Source organism: Delphinus delphis, chromosome 10 (assembly GCF_949987515.2).
Source record: "Delphinus delphis chromosome 10, mDelDel1.2, whole genome shotgun sequence".
Lineage (NCBI taxonomy): Eukaryota > Metazoa > Chordata > Mammalia > Artiodactyla > Delphinidae > Delphinus > Delphinus delphis.
In genome coordinates, this window is record NC_082692.2 from 58,439,345 (window position 1) to 58,458,972 (window position 19,628).

Below are 19,628 nucleotides of genomic sequence, written 5' to 3' on the forward strand. Positions count from 1 at the left end.
AGGGGTGCGGAGGGCAAAGCGGGGAGATTCCCGCACAGAGAATCGGTGCCGACCGGCACTCACCGGCCCGAGAGGCTTGTCTGCTCACCCACCGGGGCGGCGGGGGCTGGGAGCTGAGGCTCGGGCTTCGGTCAGATCCCAGGGAGAGGACTGGCGGCGTGAACACAGCCTGAAGGGGTTAGTGCACCATGGCTACCCTGGAGGGCGTCCGGGGAAACGTCTGGAGCTGGCAAAGAGACAAGAGACGTTTTCTTACCTCTTTGTTTCCTGGTGCGCGAGGAGAGGGGATTAAGAGCGCTGCTTAAAGAAGCTCCAGAGACGGGCGCGAGCTGCGACTAAGAACGCGGACCCCAGAGACGGGCATGAGACGCTAAGGCTGCTGCTGCTGCCGCCAACAAGAAGCCTGTGTGCGAGCCTAGGTCACTGTCCACATCGCCCCTCCTGGGAGCCTGTGCAGCCCGCCACTGCCAGGGTCCCGTGATCCAGGGACAACTTCCCCGGGAGAACGCACGGCGCGCCTCAGGCTGGTGCAACGTCACGCAGGCCTCTGCCGCCGAAGGCTCGCCCCGCACTCCGTGCCCATCCCTCACCCGGCCTGAGTGAGCCAGAGTCCCCGAAGCAGCTGCTCCGTTAACCCCATACTGTCTGAGCGAAGAACAGACGCCCTCAGGCGACCTACACGCAGAGGCGGAACCAAACCCAAAGCTGAACCCCAGGAGCTGTGCGAACAAAGAAGAGAAACGGAAATTTCTCCCAACAGCCTCAGATGCAGCGGATTAAATCTCCACAATCAACTTGATATACCCTGCATCTGTGGAGTACCTGAATAGACAATGAATCATTCCAAATTGAGGAGGTGGACTTTGAGAGCAAGATATATTATTTTTTCCCCTTTTCCTCTTTTTGTGAGTATGTGTATGCTTCTGTGAGAGATTTTGTCTGTATAGCTTTTCTTCCACCATGTGTCCTAGGGTTCTGTCCGTCCGTTTTTAAATTATTTTTGTTTTTTAAATCTTTTTCTTACTAACTATTTTTTATTTTAATAACTTTATTTTATTTTATCTTACTTTATTTTATTTTATCTTTTATCGTTCTTTCTTTCTACTTTTTCTCCCTTTTATTCTGAGCCATGTTGATGAAAGGCTCTTGGTGCTCCAGCCAGGAGTCAGTGCTGTGCCTCTGAGGTGGGAGAGACAACTTCAGGACACTGGTCCACAAGAGACCTCCCAGCTCTACGTAATATCAAACGGCAAAAATCTCCCAGAGGTCTCCATCTCAACACCAAGACCCAGCTTCACTCAACGACCAGTAAGCTACAGTGCTGGACACTCTATGCCAAACAACTAGCAAGACAGGAACACAGCCCCACCCATTAGCACAGAGGCTGCCTAAAATCGTAAAAAGGCCACAGAAACCCCAAAACACACCACCAGATGTGGACCTGCCCACCAGAAACACAAGATCCAGCCTCATCCACCAAAACACAGACACTACTCCCCTCCACCAGGAAGCCTACACAACCCACTGAACCAACTGTAGCCACAGGGGACAGACACCAAAAACAACGGGAACTATGAACCTGCAGCCTGCAAAAAGGAGACGCCAAACACAGTAAGATAAGCAAAATGAGAAGACAGAAAAACACACAGCAGATGAAGGAGCAAGGTAAAAACCCACCAGACCTAACAAATGAAGAGGAAATAGGCAGTCTACCTGAAAAAGAATTCAGAATAATGATAGTAAAGATGATCCTAAATCTTGGAAATAGAATAGAGAAAATGCAAGAAACATTTAACAAGGACCTACAAGAACTAAAGAGGAAACAAGCAATGATGAAAAACACAATAAATGAAATTTAAAATACTCTAGAAGGGATTAATAGCAGAATAACTGAGGCAGAAGAACGGATAAGTGGCCTGGAAGATAAAATAGTGGAAATAACTACTGCAGAGCAGAATAAAGAAAAAAGAATGAAAAGAACTGAGGAGAGTCTCAGAGACCTCTGGGACAATATTAAACTCACCAACATTTGAATTAAATTGTTCCCAGAAAAAGAAGAGTAAAAGAAAGGGACTGAGAAAATATTTGAAGAGATTATAGTTGAAAACTTCCCTTATATGGGAAAGGAAATAGTTAATCAAGTCCAGGAAGCACAGAGACTCCCATACAGAATTAATCCAAGAAGAAACATGCCAAGACACATATTAATCAAACTATCAAAAATTAAATACAAAGAAAACATATTAAAAGCAGCAAGGGAAAAATAACACACAAGGGAATCCCCATAAGGTTATCTTTCAGCAGAAACTGCAAGCCAGAAGGGAGTAGCAGCACATATTTAAAGTGATGAAGGAGAAAAACCTACAACCAAGATTACCCAGCAAGGATCTCATTCAGATTTGTTGGAGAATTAAAAATCTTTACAGACAAGCAAAAGCTGCGAGAGTTCAGCACCACCAAACCAGCTTTACAACAAATGCTAAAGGAACTTCTCTAGGCAAGAAACACAAGAGAAGGAAAAGACCTACAATAACAAGCCCAAAACAATTAAGAAAATGGGAATGGGAAGATACATATCGATAATTACCTTAAATGTAAATGGATTAAATGCTCCCACTAAAAGATACAGACTGGCTGAATGGATACAAAAACAAGACCCATATATGTGCTGTCTACAAGAGACACACTTCAGACCTAGGGACACATACAGACTGAAAGTGAGGGGATGGAAAAAGATATTCCATGCAAGTGGAAATCAAAAGAAAGCTGGAGTAACAATTCTCATATCAGACAAAATAGACTTTAAAATAAAGATTATTACAAGAGACAAAGAAGGACACTATATAATGATCAAGGGATCAATCCAAGAAGATATAACAACTGTAAATATTTATGAACCCAACATAGGAGCACCTCAATACATAAGTAAAATACTAACAGCCATAAAAGGAGAAATTGGCAGTAACACAATCATAGTAGGGGACTTTAACACCCCACTTTCACCAATGGACACATCATCCAAAATGAAATTAAATAAGGAAACACAAGCTTTAAATGATACATTAAACAAGATGGACTTAATTGATATTTATAGGATATGCCATCCAAAAACAACAGAATACAAATTTTTCTCAAGTGCTCATGGAACGTTCTCCAGGATAGATCCTATCTTGGGTCACAAATCAAGCCTTTGTAAATTTAAGAAAATTGAAATTGTATCAAGTATCTTTTCTGACCACAAGGCTATGAGACTAGATGTCAATTACAGGAAAAGATCAGTAAAAAAATACAAACACATGGAGGCTAAACAATACACTACTTAATAACAAAGTGATCACTGAAGAAATCAAAGAGGAAATCAAAAAATACCTAGGAACAAATGACAATGAAAACACGACAACCTAAAACCTATGTGATGCAGCAAAAGCAGTTCTAAGAAGGAAGTTTATAGCAATACAATCCTACCTTAAGAAACAATAAACATCTCAAATAAACAACCTAACCTTACACCTAAAGCAATTAGAGAAAGAAGAACAAAAAACCCCCAAAGTTAGCAGAAGGAAAGAAATCATAAAGATCAGATCAGAAATAAATGAAAAAGAAATGAAGGAAACGATAGCAAAGATCAGTAAAACTAAAAGCTGGTTCTTTGAAAAGATAAACCATTAGACAGACTCATCAAGAAAAAAAGGGAGAAGACTCAAATCAATAGAATTAGAAATGAAAAAGGGGAAGTAACAACTGACACTGCAGAAATACAAAAGTTCATCGACATTACTACAAGCAGCTCTATGCCAATAAAATGGACAACCTGGAAGAAATGGACAAATTCTTAGAAATGTACAACCTGCCAAGACTGAATCAGGAAGAAATAGAAAATATGAACAGACCAATCACAAGCACTGAAATTGGAACTGTGATTAAAAATCTTCCAACAAACCAAAGCCCAGGACCAGATGGCTTCACAGGCGAATTCTATCAACATTTAGAGAAGAGATAACACCTATCCTTCTCAAACTCTTCCAAAATACAGCAGAGGGAGGAACGCTTCCAAATTCATTCTATGAGGCCACCATCACCCTAATACCAAAACCAGACAAAGATGTCACAAAAAAAGAAAACTATAGACCAATATCACTGATGAACATAGATGCAAAAATCCTCAACAAAATACTAGCAAACGGAATCCAACAGCACATTAAAAGGATCATACACCATGATCAAGTGGGGTTTATCCCAGGAATGCAAGGATTCTTCAATATACGCAAGTCAATCAATGTGATACACCATATTAACAAATTGAAGGAGAAAAACCATATGATCATCTCAATAGATGCGGAGAAAGCTTTTGACAAAATTCAGCACCCATTTATGATAAAAACCCTCCAGTAAGTAGGCATAGAGGGAACTTACCTCAACATAATAAAGGCCATATATGACAAACCCACAGCCAACATTGTCCTCAATGGTGAAAAACTGAAACCATTTCCACTAAGATCAGGAACAAGACAAGGTTGTGCACTCTCACCACTCTTATTCAACATCGTTTTGGAAGTTTTAGCCACAGAAATCAGAGAAGAAAAAGAAATAAAAGGAATCCAAATCGGAAAAGAAAAAGTAAAGCTGTCACTGTTTGCAGATGACATGATACTATACATAAAGAATCCTAAAGATGCTACCAGAAAACGACTAGAGCTAATCAATGAATTTGGTAAAGTAGCAGGATACAAAATTAATGCACAGAAGTCTCTTGCATTCCTATACACTAATGATGAAAAATCTGAAAGTGAAATTAAGAAAACACTTCCATTTACCATTGCAACAAAAAGAATAAAATACCTAGGAATAAACCTACCTAAGGAGACAAAAGACCTGTATGCAGAGAATTATAAGACACTAATGAAAGAAATTAAAGATGAGACAAATAGACGGAGAGATATACCATGTTCTTGGATTGGAAGAATAAACATTGTGAAAATGACTATACTAACCAAAGCAATCTACAGATTCAATGCAATCCCTATCAAACTACCACTGGGATTTTTCACAGAACTAGAACAAAAAATTTCACAATTTGTGTGCAAACACAAAAACCCTGAATAGCCAAAGCAATCTTGAGAAAGAAAAACGGAGCTGGGGGAATCAGGCTCCTGGACTTCAGACTATACTACAAAGCTACAGTAATCAAGACAATATGGTACTGGCACAAAAACGGAAACATAGATCAATGGAACAGGATAGAAAGCCCAGAGATAAATGCACGCCCATATCGTCACCTTATCTTTGATAAAGGAGGCAAGAATATACAATGGAGAAAAGAGAGACTCTTCAATAAGTAGTGCTGGGAAAACTGGACAGCTACATGTAAAAGAATGAAATTAGAACACTCCATAACACCATACACAAAAATAAACTCAAAATGGATTAAAGACCTAAATGTAAGGCCAGACACTATAAAACTCTCAGAGGAAAACATAGGCAGAACTCTCTATGACATAAATCACAGCAAGATCCTTTTTGACCCACCTCCTAGAGAAATGGAAATAAAAACAAAAATAAACAAATGGGACCTAATGAAACTTAAAAGCTTTTGCACAGCAATGGAAACCATAAACAAGATGAAAAGACAACCGTCAGAATGGGAGAAAATATTTGCAAATGAAGCAACTGACAAAGGATTAATCTCCAAAATTTACCAGCAGCTCATGCAGCTCAATATCAAAAAAACAAACAACCCAATCCAAAAATGGGCAGAAAACTTAGCCATTTCTCCGAAGAAGATATACAGATTGCCACAAACACATGAAAGGTTGGTCAACATCATTAATCATTAGAGAAATGCAAATCAAACTACAGTGCGATATCATCTCACACCAGTCAGAATGGCCATCATCAAAAAATCTTCAAACAATAAATGCTGGAGAGGGTGTGGAGAAAAGGGAACCCTCATACACTGTTGGCAGGAATGTAAATTGATACAGTCACTATGGAGAACAGTATGGAGGTTCCTTAAAAATCTAAAAATAGGGCTTCCGTGTTGGCGCAGTGGTTGAGAGTCAGCCTGACGACGCAGGGGACACGGGCTCGTGCCCCGGTCCAGGAAGATCCCACATGCCATGGAGCGGCTGGGCCCGTGAGCCATGGCTGCTGAGCCTGCGCGTCTGGAGCCTGTGCTCCACAACGGGAGAGGCCACAACAGTGAGAGGCCCACGTACCGCAAAAAAAAACCCCCAAAAACAACAAAAAAACCCAAAAATGCTATGCAACCATTACCATCATCTGCCTCTAGAACCTTTTCATCATTCCAAACAGAAACTTCATAGTCTTTAATAATAACTACCCATTTCCCTCTTCTCCTGCTCCCTGGCAATCTCTATTCTAGGAACCTAATATAAGTGGAATCATACAATAGTTGTCCTTTTGTGTCTGGCTTATTTCACTTGGCATAATGTTTTCAAGGTTCATCCATGTTGTAGCATGTATCGGTACTTCATTCCTTTTTATGGCTGAATAATATTCCATTTAATGGATAATACCACATTTTGTTTATCCATTCATCTACAGATGGACATTTGGATTGTTTCCACCTTTTGGCTATTGTAAATAGTGCTACTATGGACATTGGTGTACAAGTATCTGTTTGCTTCCATATTTTGGGAATATACTCAGAAGTGAATTTCTGGATCGTACTCTATGTTTAAATTTTTGAGGAACTGCCAAACTTTTCTACAGCAGCTGCACCATTTTACACTCTCACCAGCAATGCATAAGGGTTCCAATTTTTCTACATCTTGGACAACACTTTTTATTTTCCATTTTTTTAATAACAGCCATCCTAATGGGTATGGAGTGTTATCCCACTGTGGCTTTGATTTGCATTTCCTTAATGGCTAGTAATGTTGAGCCTCTTTACATGTGCTTATTAGCTATATGTATATCTTCTTTGGAGGAATCTCTTCAAGTCCTTTGCCCATTTTTGAATTGGGTTGTTTTTTGTTGCTGTTTCTGAATTTACACAACTGATTTTTGACAAACGTTCAAAAGCAATTCAGTTGAGGAAGGATACCTTTCAATAACTACTGCTGAAGCAATTGGACAGCCATAGGTCAAAAAAAAAAAAGAATCTCAATCTAAACCTCACATCTTACATAAAAATTATGCCAAAATAAATCATGAACATAAAACTCTAATGCTTTTAGAATATCACAGGGGGAAATCTTTGGGATCGAGGGCTAGGCAAGGAGTTCTTATACTTGACACCGAAAGAAAGGAATTGGTAAATTGGACCTAGTCAAAATTTAAAATTTTTGTTCGGTGAAAACCCATGTGAAGAGAAAAGGCAAGCTACAGCATGGGAGAAAATATTTGCAAACTACAATCCAACAAACGATTAATATCTAGAATGTATAAAGAATTCTCAAAAGTCAACAGTTAGAAATTGGGCAAAAGACATAAACAGACACTGCACCAAAGAGGATATACAGATTGCAAATAAGCACCTGAAAAAAATGTTCAATATCATTATCCATCACGCACATTATAACCACAATTAGAAGTCACTACACACCTATTAGAATGGCTAAAATAAAAAATAGTGACATCAAACACTGGCAAAGATACGGAGAAAGTAGATAACTCATACACTGCTGGTAGAAATGTAAAATTGTACAGCCACACTACAAAATAGGTTGACGGTTTCTTACAAAGCTAAGCATGTTATTATCATACAACTGGACTCTTGGGCATCTATCCCAGAAAAATGAAAAGTTAAGTTCCCACAAAAACCTGTACATGAATGTTTATATCAGCTTTATCTGTAATAACCCCAAACTAGAAACAGCCCTGATGTCCTTTGACCGGCAAATGGTTAAACAATTTGTGGTACATCCATACCATAGAAAACTACTCAGCAATAAAAAGGAACAAACTGACACATACAACAACTTGGATGAAGCTCTGGAAAATTATTCTGAGTAAAAAAGTCAGTCCCCAAAGGTTATATATTATATGATTCCATTTATATAACATTTCTGACATGACAAAATTTTAGAAATGGAGAACAGATTGGTGGTCACAGGGATTAGGGCCTTTGGGGGTGGGGAGGGAGGGAAGTGGGTGTGGCTACAAAAGCCCAAGAAGAAGAATCCTTGTGGCGATTTAAGTGTTCAATATCTGAGGATGGTGGTGAATATGCAAGCCTAAGCATGATAAAACTGTATAGAACTAAACACACACACAAATGAATACAAGTAAAATTACCAACGTCAATATTCTGGTTGTGATATTGCATTAGAGTTCTGCAAAATGTGAACTGGTGCCCCACCTTCATGCACGTCTGTGGGTGGATGCCTTATGAGGAAAAAAAGAAAGAAAAACAACCGTGAGATATCTGAAGACTTTCTAATTATAAAGACCTGGATATAGCAGTGACTTAAATTGGTAAGTGTCTTTTTAAAAAACCCAAACATACAAGTGTTTTCCACTTTGAAAATAAACCATGTTCACTATATTTTAAATCCTCTAAAATGCAAAAATAAAAACACAGCACTGCAATTCCAGCATACGAATACAACCATTTTTAACTTTAACATTTCTATGCATTCCTCCGCAGTCTTGTTTCTGTTTCTAGAGGTTTTTAATTTTGTTTTTTGTTTGTTTTGGTCGCGCCATGCAGGGCATGCGGGATCTTAGTTCCCCGACTGGGGATCGAACTCGTGCCCTGCAGTGGAAGCGCGGAGCCTTAACCATTGGACCGCCAGGGAATTCCCTCCGTTCTTAGTTTTTAAAAACACAACTTCATTTACTTAGCAATTACTATTTCGTGTCCTGCCTTTTTCACTCACCGTCACAAAATAACCTTTCCCCCCACACTTCCACATTTTCCAAAGACATTCTGAATGGCTACGTTAAATTTCTTGGTAGGATCATTCACCTTAATTTCTCCCAGCAGGACTGCGGGATGCGTATCTCTGCGCAGAACGTTTGGCCCACAAAACTTTTAAAATATGTTCCAGAAGCGGACCACTGGGCCAACTTTCAAGTCTCATACACAAGACGCCCTCATCCGTCAGCCCACCTCGCCTATTTACTTACCGCCTCAACCCGGACCATCTGCGCCTCTGTCCCTTTCCGAACTCCCGGCGACCTCTTGGTTGCCGTAGACTCGTGAGGACGTCACGCAGCGGCGTGGCTGGTTTCCCTGGTGACGGTTGCCGGGGCAGCGCAAGAAGGCGTCTGATAGAGGTGCCCGAGCTGCTGCAGCCCAAGAAAGCAGCAGCGGAGTGACCACTGTAAGTGCGGGGGGTAAAGGTACAGAAGGGCCCGGGCTGGAGCTGGGGGAGCCGGCAGCCACCGGGGCCCTGGCCGGAGCCAGGGCTGCATACCTGTGTAAAGATTTATTAAGCTGTACACTCAGGACTTATGCACTTTACTATGTGTAAATTATAATTCAACCTCAAATTATACCTTAGTTAAAAACAATAATGATGTCTGAGCCCCATTCCTAGGAATTAAGATTTTAAATGGTCCAGGGATGTGCCCCAGCATTGCTATATTTTAGGAACTCCTAGAAGATTCTAATGGTCAGCCAGAGTTGAGAGCCACTGTTTTTAGGGACAGGAAGGAGCCAACTGTTGAATCTGAGTGATGGGGGGGAGTATTCTGATGCCATTCGAGGTCTGGTGGCACATTTAGGCATGGGAGGGTGTGTACAGAGCTGACGCTTAGCTCGGCTCAGCTTTGGCTTTCAGGGGACCTGAAGTGAGGGTGGGTCTTCCAAGCTTCCTCATGGACACATGCAAAGATAAGGAGCCAACTCCAGGCTTGGGGGTTGTAGACAGGGCTGACTAAGTGCTGAGCACTCTTGGGAAAGGAGCAGTTTGTGGAGTTTGCTTAGGCTCAGGCTTCTTTTCCTACTCCAAGGGCAAGATGGCAGAGGATGAAGGCTCACAGGACACCTTGAGGCTCCAGTTCAGGGCCATGCAGGAGATGCAGCACAGAAGGTTACAGAAGCAGATGGAGAAACGGAAGGAAAAAGAACTTAGCTTCCAAAGCAGAGCTGATGACCAAAAAGAGCACGTGGAGATCTCTGATGGCCTCAGCGTCCTCCAAGCCGGGGAGCAGAACTCAAAAACCAGCTTTGAGCAGAGGTAAATGCAAGTTTGGACTCTCCCAGGAGCACTACAGGGAGGTAGGGAAGGTGGGGGAGAATGATTGCAGACAGTTCGACAGGCAGGTTGACCAGATGTGTGTTTATCAGCTGAGACCCAGAAGTTTTGACACAGAGATTGTTATTGAAGACTCCTGCATCGGATAAAGGGACATAATTTGACATGAAGTGTATTCAAAAACCACTTAAAGTCAAATGGAAATTTTGAAACTCATCAAGGTGTAGTTTATTCACTTGAATTTTCTTACGTAGTCTCTCTTTCATGAAAAATGTGTTTTGGTTTTTGAGGAGCTGGTTGGCTGGTTCTGATGATTCACAGCTGATCGCTACTCCAAACCTCATCGGTGACTGTTCTGTGTCAATTTCCCTTCCCTGACACATAAAGACACATAAACATACCCGTCCTAAAGAAGCAGTTTATGGATTCCTTGCTTTTATATGGTTGGTGAAACAGTTGAAAGGAGTCCAGAATCTTCTCATTTTGCTTTAAATTTGCCAATGTCACACAGATGCATTGATTTATATTGGTTGTTAGAAGCAGGAGTCTGGATTGAAACAAAATTGTTTTCTAGTCATTTTGCACACACATAAAAAAAAAAATCACAGCAGTTGTTGAGCTATCTCTTTGCTTCTGGTTTCACCCAGAATCTGTCTTCTCCATCTGCAAATTCTACTTTTCATGGTTTCTCGATTTTCACAATGTTCTACTGAAAAATGCTAATTAGGAAAAGATAAAGATTTCTCAATAACTGAAAAAATTCATACGGCTCCTAAATATTAGCTCTAAGTTAACCCCAGACCTATTCCCAAATGATCTTTCCCCAAGTCAGAGAAACTGGAATTTGTGGAGACTTGAGCTGTTGGTAGAATAACACCAACAATAATAATAGCTGTTAGTTAATAATTACTGTTATCTATAATTTCCGTAACTTATTTACTTCCTGAGCAACTGCCTCTATGGAGCTGGCTCCATGCCTAATGGTAGAAGTGATCACAGACCCACCAGTCACATGTTCCTCATGCTTTAAAGTTCTAAAAAAATGACTTGCAAGACAATTGTAATATACAAAACTAGCCACCTATTCTGATCTCCTATTGGGTTTACCTGAGAGACCCAGAGACCTGGTCTCAACTTAAGGCTTAGACAATTCCTCTTTTGTCTTCTAATATACATGTGCAATTAAGGCTATAAATTTCCTTCTACGTATCACTTTAGCTGCTGTTCCCAAGTTTTCATACATATTGCTTCTACAGTCAATCTGTTCTAAATGCTTCATAATACACATTATGATTTCTACTTAACCCATAAATAATTTAGGAGTGTGTGTATGTGTGTGGTTTTTTTTTTCAGTTCCAAGCATATGATGGGTTTGGAGTTCTGTGTTTTATTTTATTTTTGTTCTCTGTTTAGGATTGATTTCTAATTTTAGTCAATTCCCATTAAGAAAATGGTCTGTATAACGTCCATTATTTGGAATTTGCTAAGGTTGCCTTTGAAGTCTAAATTATAATACATCTTTATGCATGTTCCATGGATGCTGGAAAGGAGCATGAATTCTCTGGGTGGGGTTTTATATAGCTCTGTTGAATCCGTAGTAAACCATGTTACTGAAAACTTCTTTCTCGGGCTTCCCTGGTGGCGCAGTGGTTGGGAGTCCGCCTGCCGATGCAGGGGACACGGGTTCGTGCCCCGGTCCGGGAAGATCCCACATGCCGCGGAGCGACTGGGCCCGTGAGCCATGGCCGCTGAGCCTACGCATCCGGAGCCTGTGCTCTGCACGGGAGAGGCCACAACAGTGACAGGCCCGCGTACCGCAAAAAATAAATAAATAAATAAAAAATAAAATAAAATAAAATAAAAATTGGCACATTAAAAAAAAACTTTTCTCCTTTCACTTGTGCGTGTGTCCTTAATCGTTCAGTTTTGAGAACAGCGTGTTAAAAATCTGCTCACTGAGATTCCCTTAATTTCTCATTCCTATTTTGTACAGACCAGTTCTTATCTCCACCCAGTGCCCAACCAGTACAATAAACCTGGGCTGTGGAGGCCTGACCCCTGCCCATCGGTTCCTGTGATTCTGCCTTTGCCTTGCAGGATGCTTGAAGACGAGATCGAACGGCTTCGGGATCAACTCAGGGAAACGGTGGATGAGAACGGGCGGTTGTATAAGTTGCTGAAGGAGAGGGACTTTGAAATCAAACACCTCAAAAAGAAAATAGAAGAGGACAGATTTGCCTTCACAGGTAGCTCCACCGCTGTTGCGACAGTTTCTGCTCTGAAGTCCAGGTGGGCTGGCCCAGCTGCCATGGAGGCAGCATGGGTGACCCCGCTGGGACTCATGACAAGAGTTCTCCGTGATGCTCGCTACATGTTCCGTGGGCCAACGGCACCCATTGTATCTGGATGCTCTGGCTCAAACACTGTATCATGGACGCAAAAAAGCCCCAGTGGAAGTAGGCATTTACTCTACACCACTTGCTGTTGCTGCTCCAGAAGGGTGGACAAGACAGGGGAGTTCGCTGTTCGGGGAGGATTTTCTGGGATCCAGCAACATGTACAGTGGACCTTGGCCCTTCAGATCGGAGTTGGACCTTGGTTCTGTTGCTGGAGACCTTGACCCTGTGGGTCTGTTAGGGACCTTGGCTTTGTGGGCCTGGAGATGACCTTAGCCCTGTGGGTGTGAGCTGGACATTGACCACTGACCCTGTGGTTATGAGCTAGACCTTGTTCTTACAGATCTGGTGGGGACCTTGGCCCTGACTGTCCTCTGCTCGATGTATGCCCGTTGAGCAATTCCCAGGCGGCTGACTGAGAAAGCACAAAGTCAGTGTCAGCAATCACAGAGGGCATGATGCCTCGCCTGGCCTCTGCCAGAGCGTCTCTCTCTGCCTTTGCTAGGAAATGACTTTAAGAGTAGGTGCACCCAGAGGACCAGTGCTGAATTGAAAAGCAAGGGGAATCTGGTATCTTAAAGGCTGTTGTGCTTCCCTCCATTCTTTGGCCTCTTCTGTCTAAAACAAAACCACACTGAACAGATGATAACACCTAACCTGGCTCGGGGTTCAGATGCGAAGGGGCAGCTTTTGCAAGGGTGTCGAGAAGTTGATGGGCTCCGGGGAGAGCGGGAGATGCCTCCTCACCCCAGGAGACCTGGGAGACAGGGCCTGCTCCCTCTTCTCCAGCCTGCCCCACATCCTGTCTTCTGCCGCTTCTGCTGGTGTGCTCATGGCCTCATCCGATTGCCGGCCCCGAGCCTCCCTCAAGACCTCTTAAATCCAGTCCTCACTCAGAAGTCCGCATTTCTTATTTCCAACTTCACGTTTTGAAGAGAAAAGTCTGACAGTATCAGTTCACGTTTTTAAACCAGGCCACAGTGACAGGCTGCTGACAGCTGAAGAACTGGTTTTCCTTTGGGTGGACTTTTAGTGTTTGCTTTAGTTTAGTTTTTCTATTTCTTTGTACAATTTTTTTAGTGATTGCGCTAGTGCTTACAACACACATAACTTTTCACGGTCTACTTAGAATTAATATCTTACCACTTCAAGTGGAATGAAGAAACTTGACCACCATATAAGTCCCTGTACCCTCCCCCCTTATATTACAGCTTTTACATGTATTATGTCTGTATATGTTGAACATCCCGTCGGACTATGCTATCATATTTGCTTTCAACCATTATACGTTTTAAAAAACTGAAGGTTGCAAAATAGTCTATTATATTTACCCAGATATTTTAGCATTTCTGTGCTTGCCCATTCGCTGATGCCCCAATTATCGTGGGGTTGCAGCTTCAAGAGTGAGGCTTGTCTGGAGACAGAGTTGGGAGAGAGCCCTGGCTTGCTCTCAGCCCCACTTCCTGCCCTTCGGACTAGAGAGGGCTTCTCGTAGACTTCTTTCTGATGTCTAGTTCCAGGATTTGTAATGCGTTGGGGTCCTGGGAGGAAAACATAACCAGAGAACTCACCACTGGACCATTTGTATTTCTAGGTTTGGTTTCCTTCCCCAGGTTCTTCCTCCTTTTCTCCTGATGTGTCCTAATCCTCTTCAACAGACACGAGGTGGCCGAGGGCAGCTACTCATTGTTGCCCAAATCGCTGCTGAAGGCTGTTCGATGTGTGGCCTGTGTTTTTAATTGACCTTACCATTTCCCTTCATTTTAGGGACGGCTGGTGTGGTTGGGGATGTGACTGCCACCAAGATCGTTGAGCTGTCCAAAAAGAACCGGGTGCTGATGGCAGAGTCCGAGGGTGCGAAGACCAGAGCGAGGCAGCTGAGCAACCGCATCCGGGAGCTGGAGCAAGAGGTGAGGGGCCTCAGGCGCCCCTGCCCCGGGCTCCCTGTACCCCGCGCCACTCCTCCAGAGAGGGAGCACACTTAGATGCTGTAGGTCCTTCCCAAGGACTGGTGGGTCAGTGTTTGCAATGAGTCCCTCAGTCTCTGTCATATCCTGAGAGGGGAGAGTGTCGGGAAGCAAGGAGGACGCAGGCGGTGGAGAGATAGCCCGACATAGCAAGGAGGACGCAAGCCTGGAGCCTGACCACCTGGGTGTGAATCTCAGCTCCACTACTGACTTGTGTTGTGACTTGGAGCCAGGTATAAGCTCTCCGTGCCTCAGTTTCCTCCACCTGTCACGTGGCAGTCATAACGGCACTCACCCCAAGGTTTTCTGAGGATTAAATGACTTAACACTGTAAAATGCTTAGAACAGTGCCTAGCAGGTAGTTAGCTCCAGAAAGGCATTGTTGAATAAATTAACAGGGATCCTTGCTAATCTGAAGCTAGAGCCAGGAGCGTTCCACCAGTTCGTCTCACTTTTGTCCACCTTCCTCTTTCTGCTGCCCCTACCTTCCCACAGCTGATGACAAACCCCTCCAGTCAAGAGAGGGCACAAGACCCAGCGGTTCATGGGCCCTCAGGAGCTAGAGTGAACCTACGCAGCTTCTCCTTATGTGGCTGGAGGAGCAGAGGCTGGCAGAGGTTAAGAGGTTTTCTCAAGTCACACAGCACGTGGTGGAGCCAGATTTCAAATCCAGTTCTGTTGCTCTCCAAAGTCCTCCACAGTCACTACACTTGGCATTGAATTAGACCTTCTTTATTCTATAACGTATTTTTTGAGAACCATCGCAGGCTCTGGGCCAGGCCCTGGGGCGACTGTGGGGAGCAAAATAGTCCTGGTCCTTGCCCTCCTGGAGACAGACCAGCATCGAGGGCCCCTTAGAGGGGGGAGTATGCACAGTGGGTCCCTGGAGGATGAGAAGGGGCCAGACTCGGAGGGGTGGGGGAGAGGCCTTCATGCAGAGGACCCAGCAGGTACAAAGGCCCTGAATAGGAATAAAGGCCTGAAAGGGGACCAATGTGGCCGAGCTTGGAGCAGGATGAGGTCAGAGAGGTGGGAGGGCGGGTCGTGCCCAGCCTTGTCGGACAGGGATGGTCTTTGTGTGAAGGACAACTGGGAAACCCTTAAAGGGTTGGTTGGCTGTCTGTATACGGCAGTGGTCTTGGCCACCAGGCCGTGAGCCTGAGTGGCAGGTTTCTCAGTGTCTCTGACCTTGTCTCCTCAACTGTAATGTGAAGTCCGTAGTTCCTTTTCTCTCCGCCTCCCAAGGCTGTTGTTAGATGCAGACCACGGTTGCAGAATCATTATTTACTAAGCTGTTCGTGAATCCTAGGCTGCGACTGGGGAGTGGGGCAGACAATCAGTTAAACCCTCTCCCATCGCAGAGTGCCTTGTGAAGGAGAGTTCTTCCATTCATGGGCCTTAAAATGAGCTGAAGGGACGGACTGCTGCGATCCGTGAGCACACATCCGACGGCAGCACCAGAGCCCTTCACTCAGGCGCCGCAACTGCTGAGCAGAATTAAATATTAAGTGCCAGGTTTGCTTTTTCAGCTGCAGATGGCCCTGGCCAGGCTGCCAGCCAAGGGGGCCACCGACGCAGGAGCCAAGCTGCTGAAGGCCCAGATGGGAGACAGAGCCTTGGTATGAATTCTCTTCTGTGCTGGGGAGTGTGTGAGGCAGTCATGGGTTTGGGCCTCCCCTCTTCCATGGGGGCGTAGGTGCCTCTGTCCGGCATCCACCCCATTGCTGAGCCAGTGCCACCATTGCAGCATCCTCAGAATAGCCATCAGGGGACAGTGACCAAGTCTACTGTCTGAGGCCAAGAATGCCCCAGTGAAGGCTGGTGAGGGGTTAACTCTGATTTAGTCCCCAGAGAGGGAGGTCAGGAGGGGCCTGAGGACCCGGAATCCTAGAATTTCACGACCAGGAGGGAAGGAAGACCTGATCCAATTAGCCTCCTGCTCTCAGCCCAGCTGTAAAGGATGTCCGTTACAGCATCCTTACTGGAGAGACATCCAGCCTCTCTACCTTAACCCGGGGACGGGGAGCTCACTCCTCAACGGAACCCTGGTTTTTGCTGGGGCAATCCATATTGTAAGAAGTCTTCCCTTTGTGGAACTCCAAACCTACAGTGTAAAAGTGACTGTTGGGAATGGGGCTGTTCCCAAGATTCCAGTTTTTCTGAGCCAATGAGCCTCCATGAAACTCAGGGTGTGGGAATTGCAGCTCCGTGAAAGGTGGCACCAGTGGGCCACCGGGGAGGAGCACGGAGCCCAAGCCAGACAATAAATAGCTCAGAGTCTCAAGAACATCCCAGGAGGCCTCCCCTTGGTCTTCTTTTTTTTTTTTTTGGCCACACCTCACGGCTTATGGGATTTTAGTTCCCCCACCAGGGATTGAACCTGGGGCCTCGGCAGTGAGAGCACCAAGTCCTAACCACTGGACCACCAAGGAATTCCCCCCATGGTTTTCTTAAGAAGCCAAATGAGTGGGTGGAACGGAATCCAAGCCTCAGGACTCCTAGTTCAGTGCCCCTTTTCCACCCAATCTTCGCTGTTGTCTATGACTCAAGATCAGGCCGTCTTGAGGAGAATACTGCCCTCGAGGGATGGGCCCCTCAGCTTCCAGGTCAGGAGTGAACATGTCTCCTGAAGGCTAGTCTTGTGTAGATCTGTCTCATTGCTGGGGAGGCAATGGAGGGGCTCCGCCCTCAGCAGACGCTAGACTGAGTGTCATTCAGTGCCTTTCCCAGCTCTGAGGGACGCTTCTAAGCTGCCCCTTGTTTATCCATACCTCTGACTGGGGCTGTCCTAAATGGGGAACTACTTGTTCAGTCACTTGTTGAGCCTGACAGAATGTTCTGAGCCCTGGAACACAGAGAATCAAAGACAGGCCCACTGTCCACAGGGGGTTCAAGAGGGGAGATGAGTAGGCATATTAAAGGAAGGAGGGGGACAGGGCCTTCAGAGAAAGCCCCTAGGCCCTGAGTTCACAGAGGGAGCACACGCTCCACCTGAGGCAGCCAGGAGGCGGGATGGATGAGGGCTTCCTCAGGTGGCCTTGCTGGAGCAGGAAGATGGGGGTGGCCCTTCCAGCAGAAGCAGTACAAGCTCAGAGCAGGAAAGCATCAATATTCCTATTCTGTTTGTTAGCTGGGCATCAGCTGGATAACGTCTGGCTGCAGCCCAGGGGCCCTGACGAGGAAAAGGGGAACATATCAAAACAAAACAAAGTCACCTGTGGATGGAGGCCTTGACGGTAGCTGGAGTAGGAATTCCAACTTCATTCTGTGGCTGCAGGGAGCCTGGGAGGTTTCTGACGGAAGAATGCGTGGCGGGTTGCAGTCTCCATTCCTCAGGACACGTGTTTTCCCGGGCATCTTCTGATCAGAGAGAGGACAATAGCCATGTCCCCCTCGTTAGACTGTTCAGGGCGACCCAAGCCTGGGCCATACTCCGGAGCCTGCAGGCTCACCCCAACATCCCAGTCCAGAGCTCCAAGCACATTCCAGAGTGGAGCTGAACGCCCTCACTCTGCGTGGGGCCTCACGAAGCTGTGGTGTGAGTGGCCTTGGCGCTATCTGCTCCCGTGGACACCATTTCCGGTATCGCCTGAGAGGAAACAGCCCGGGGTGGGGGAGGGGCGTGCCCAGGCCCAAGACACCCACAAAGCCCGTGAAATCTCACTCTGGGCAGAAACAGCTCTGAAATGTCAGGAAGGTAGGGTTGGCTCAGTTTCCTGGGAGGGGAGGTCTGGGGCCTGGCAGCGCAGAGGGGGTGATGCCGTCACCAGAACACCATATGGCCCTCAGCCGCCTTTGCCAGCTGCCCACCCAAGCCAGGCTATGCCCCCCAGCATCGACCCCCGTCAGAATCTGCCCCAGAGGCCACCCTTTACGTGCGTTATCCCATCAACACTCACATGTACCCCGGAGGCTGGCATAACGCGCCCCCATTTCACACAAGAGAAAACGACGCTCGGAGACAGTCGTTGCCGCCCGGGTCTCAGATCCGGATCCAACCGGTGTGCGCTTCCGTGCCCTCAGGCTCCCAAATGCTCTCACGGCTCCTGCACCGCCAACCACCAGAGCCAGCAGGGGGCTCATGGCGCGGAAGATCTGACAGGCAGGGAATGTTGCTTCCCAACCCAGGGCAGATTCAAAGCAGCACCTTAGCAGGGGAGCAGACAGGCTCCCAACAGCAGTGGAGAGGAATGGCATACAGCCAGGCGGCGGAAGGATACGCAAAAATATAGATGAAAGATGCGGCTTCCCTGGTGGTGCAGTGGTTGAGAGTCCGCCTGCCGATGCAGGGGATACGGGTTCGTGCCCCGGTTGGGGAAGATCCCACATGCCGCGGAGCGGCTGGGTCCGTGAGCTATGGCCGCTGAGCCTGCGCGTCCGGAGCCTGTGCTCCACAACGCGAAAGGCAACAACAGTGAGAGACCTGCGTACGGCAAAAAAAAATATATATATATATAAAGAAAGATGCATGTATGTTTTATGTAAATTCCCAATTTGCAAATTCTGCTCACACTGGTTACTCTGTTTAGCCTCCTGGGGGTGCTATGAAAAAGCAGCCGTTTCCTAGATGAGAAGACCGGATGAGTCCAGGTCTTCTGGGGCCTGTGTGCAGGTCTAGTTTCCTTGACCAGTGGTTTTCAGCGGGGCTGCCCAGGGCCTCTGGGGTCCATGGAACTCCCCAGACCCAGTCTTCTAGGATCTTTCACACTAGCGTTCACAGGAGGTTTTGTCTGTGGCTACTAAGGAAAGTTCAGAAAGCCACTGCAGTACCCATCCTGTTTCCCAGCAGTCTAGTCCACCTGATCTGTTGGGACAGGAGCAGATGGTCTTAGGGTCATTGCCTGATGGGACACACAACCCACCAACCAATGTTTCTGTCACCACGATGCCCTGGCATCAGCAAAAGCTTATATTGGGAGAATCAGCCAGTGCAAAGGAAGGACCAGGCCTGTAATGCCACTTCTGTCACCCCAACCAGCTGTGTGCCTGTGAGGCCATGTTATTTCCCTTCTCTGGAACTTATCTGCGTCACCTATGGAAAGGGTTTGAATGGGCTGACCTTGGAGTCCCTTTAATGCCAAAGTTCTGAGGATTTCAGG

General features: G+C 45.6%; 1 protein-coding gene across 1 annotated transcript in view; it reads left to right on the forward strand.

Annotated features, from left to right (window-relative positions):
* The first annotated feature begins 9,927 nt into the window (after positions 1-9,927).
* CCDC13 (coiled-coil domain containing 13) overlaps positions 9,928-19,628 on the forward strand; it is a 28,944-nt gene continuing 19,243 nt past the window's right edge. The window contains exons 1-4 of the mRNA XM_060022254.1: positions 9,928-10,148; positions 12,264-12,412; positions 14,330-14,472; positions 16,059-16,148. Coding sequence (XP_059878237.1) covers positions 9,928-10,148; positions 12,264-12,412; positions 14,330-14,472; positions 16,059-16,148 — 603 coding nt within the window. The remainder of the gene's footprint in view (positions 10,149-12,263; positions 12,413-14,329; positions 14,473-16,058; positions 16,149-19,628) is intronic.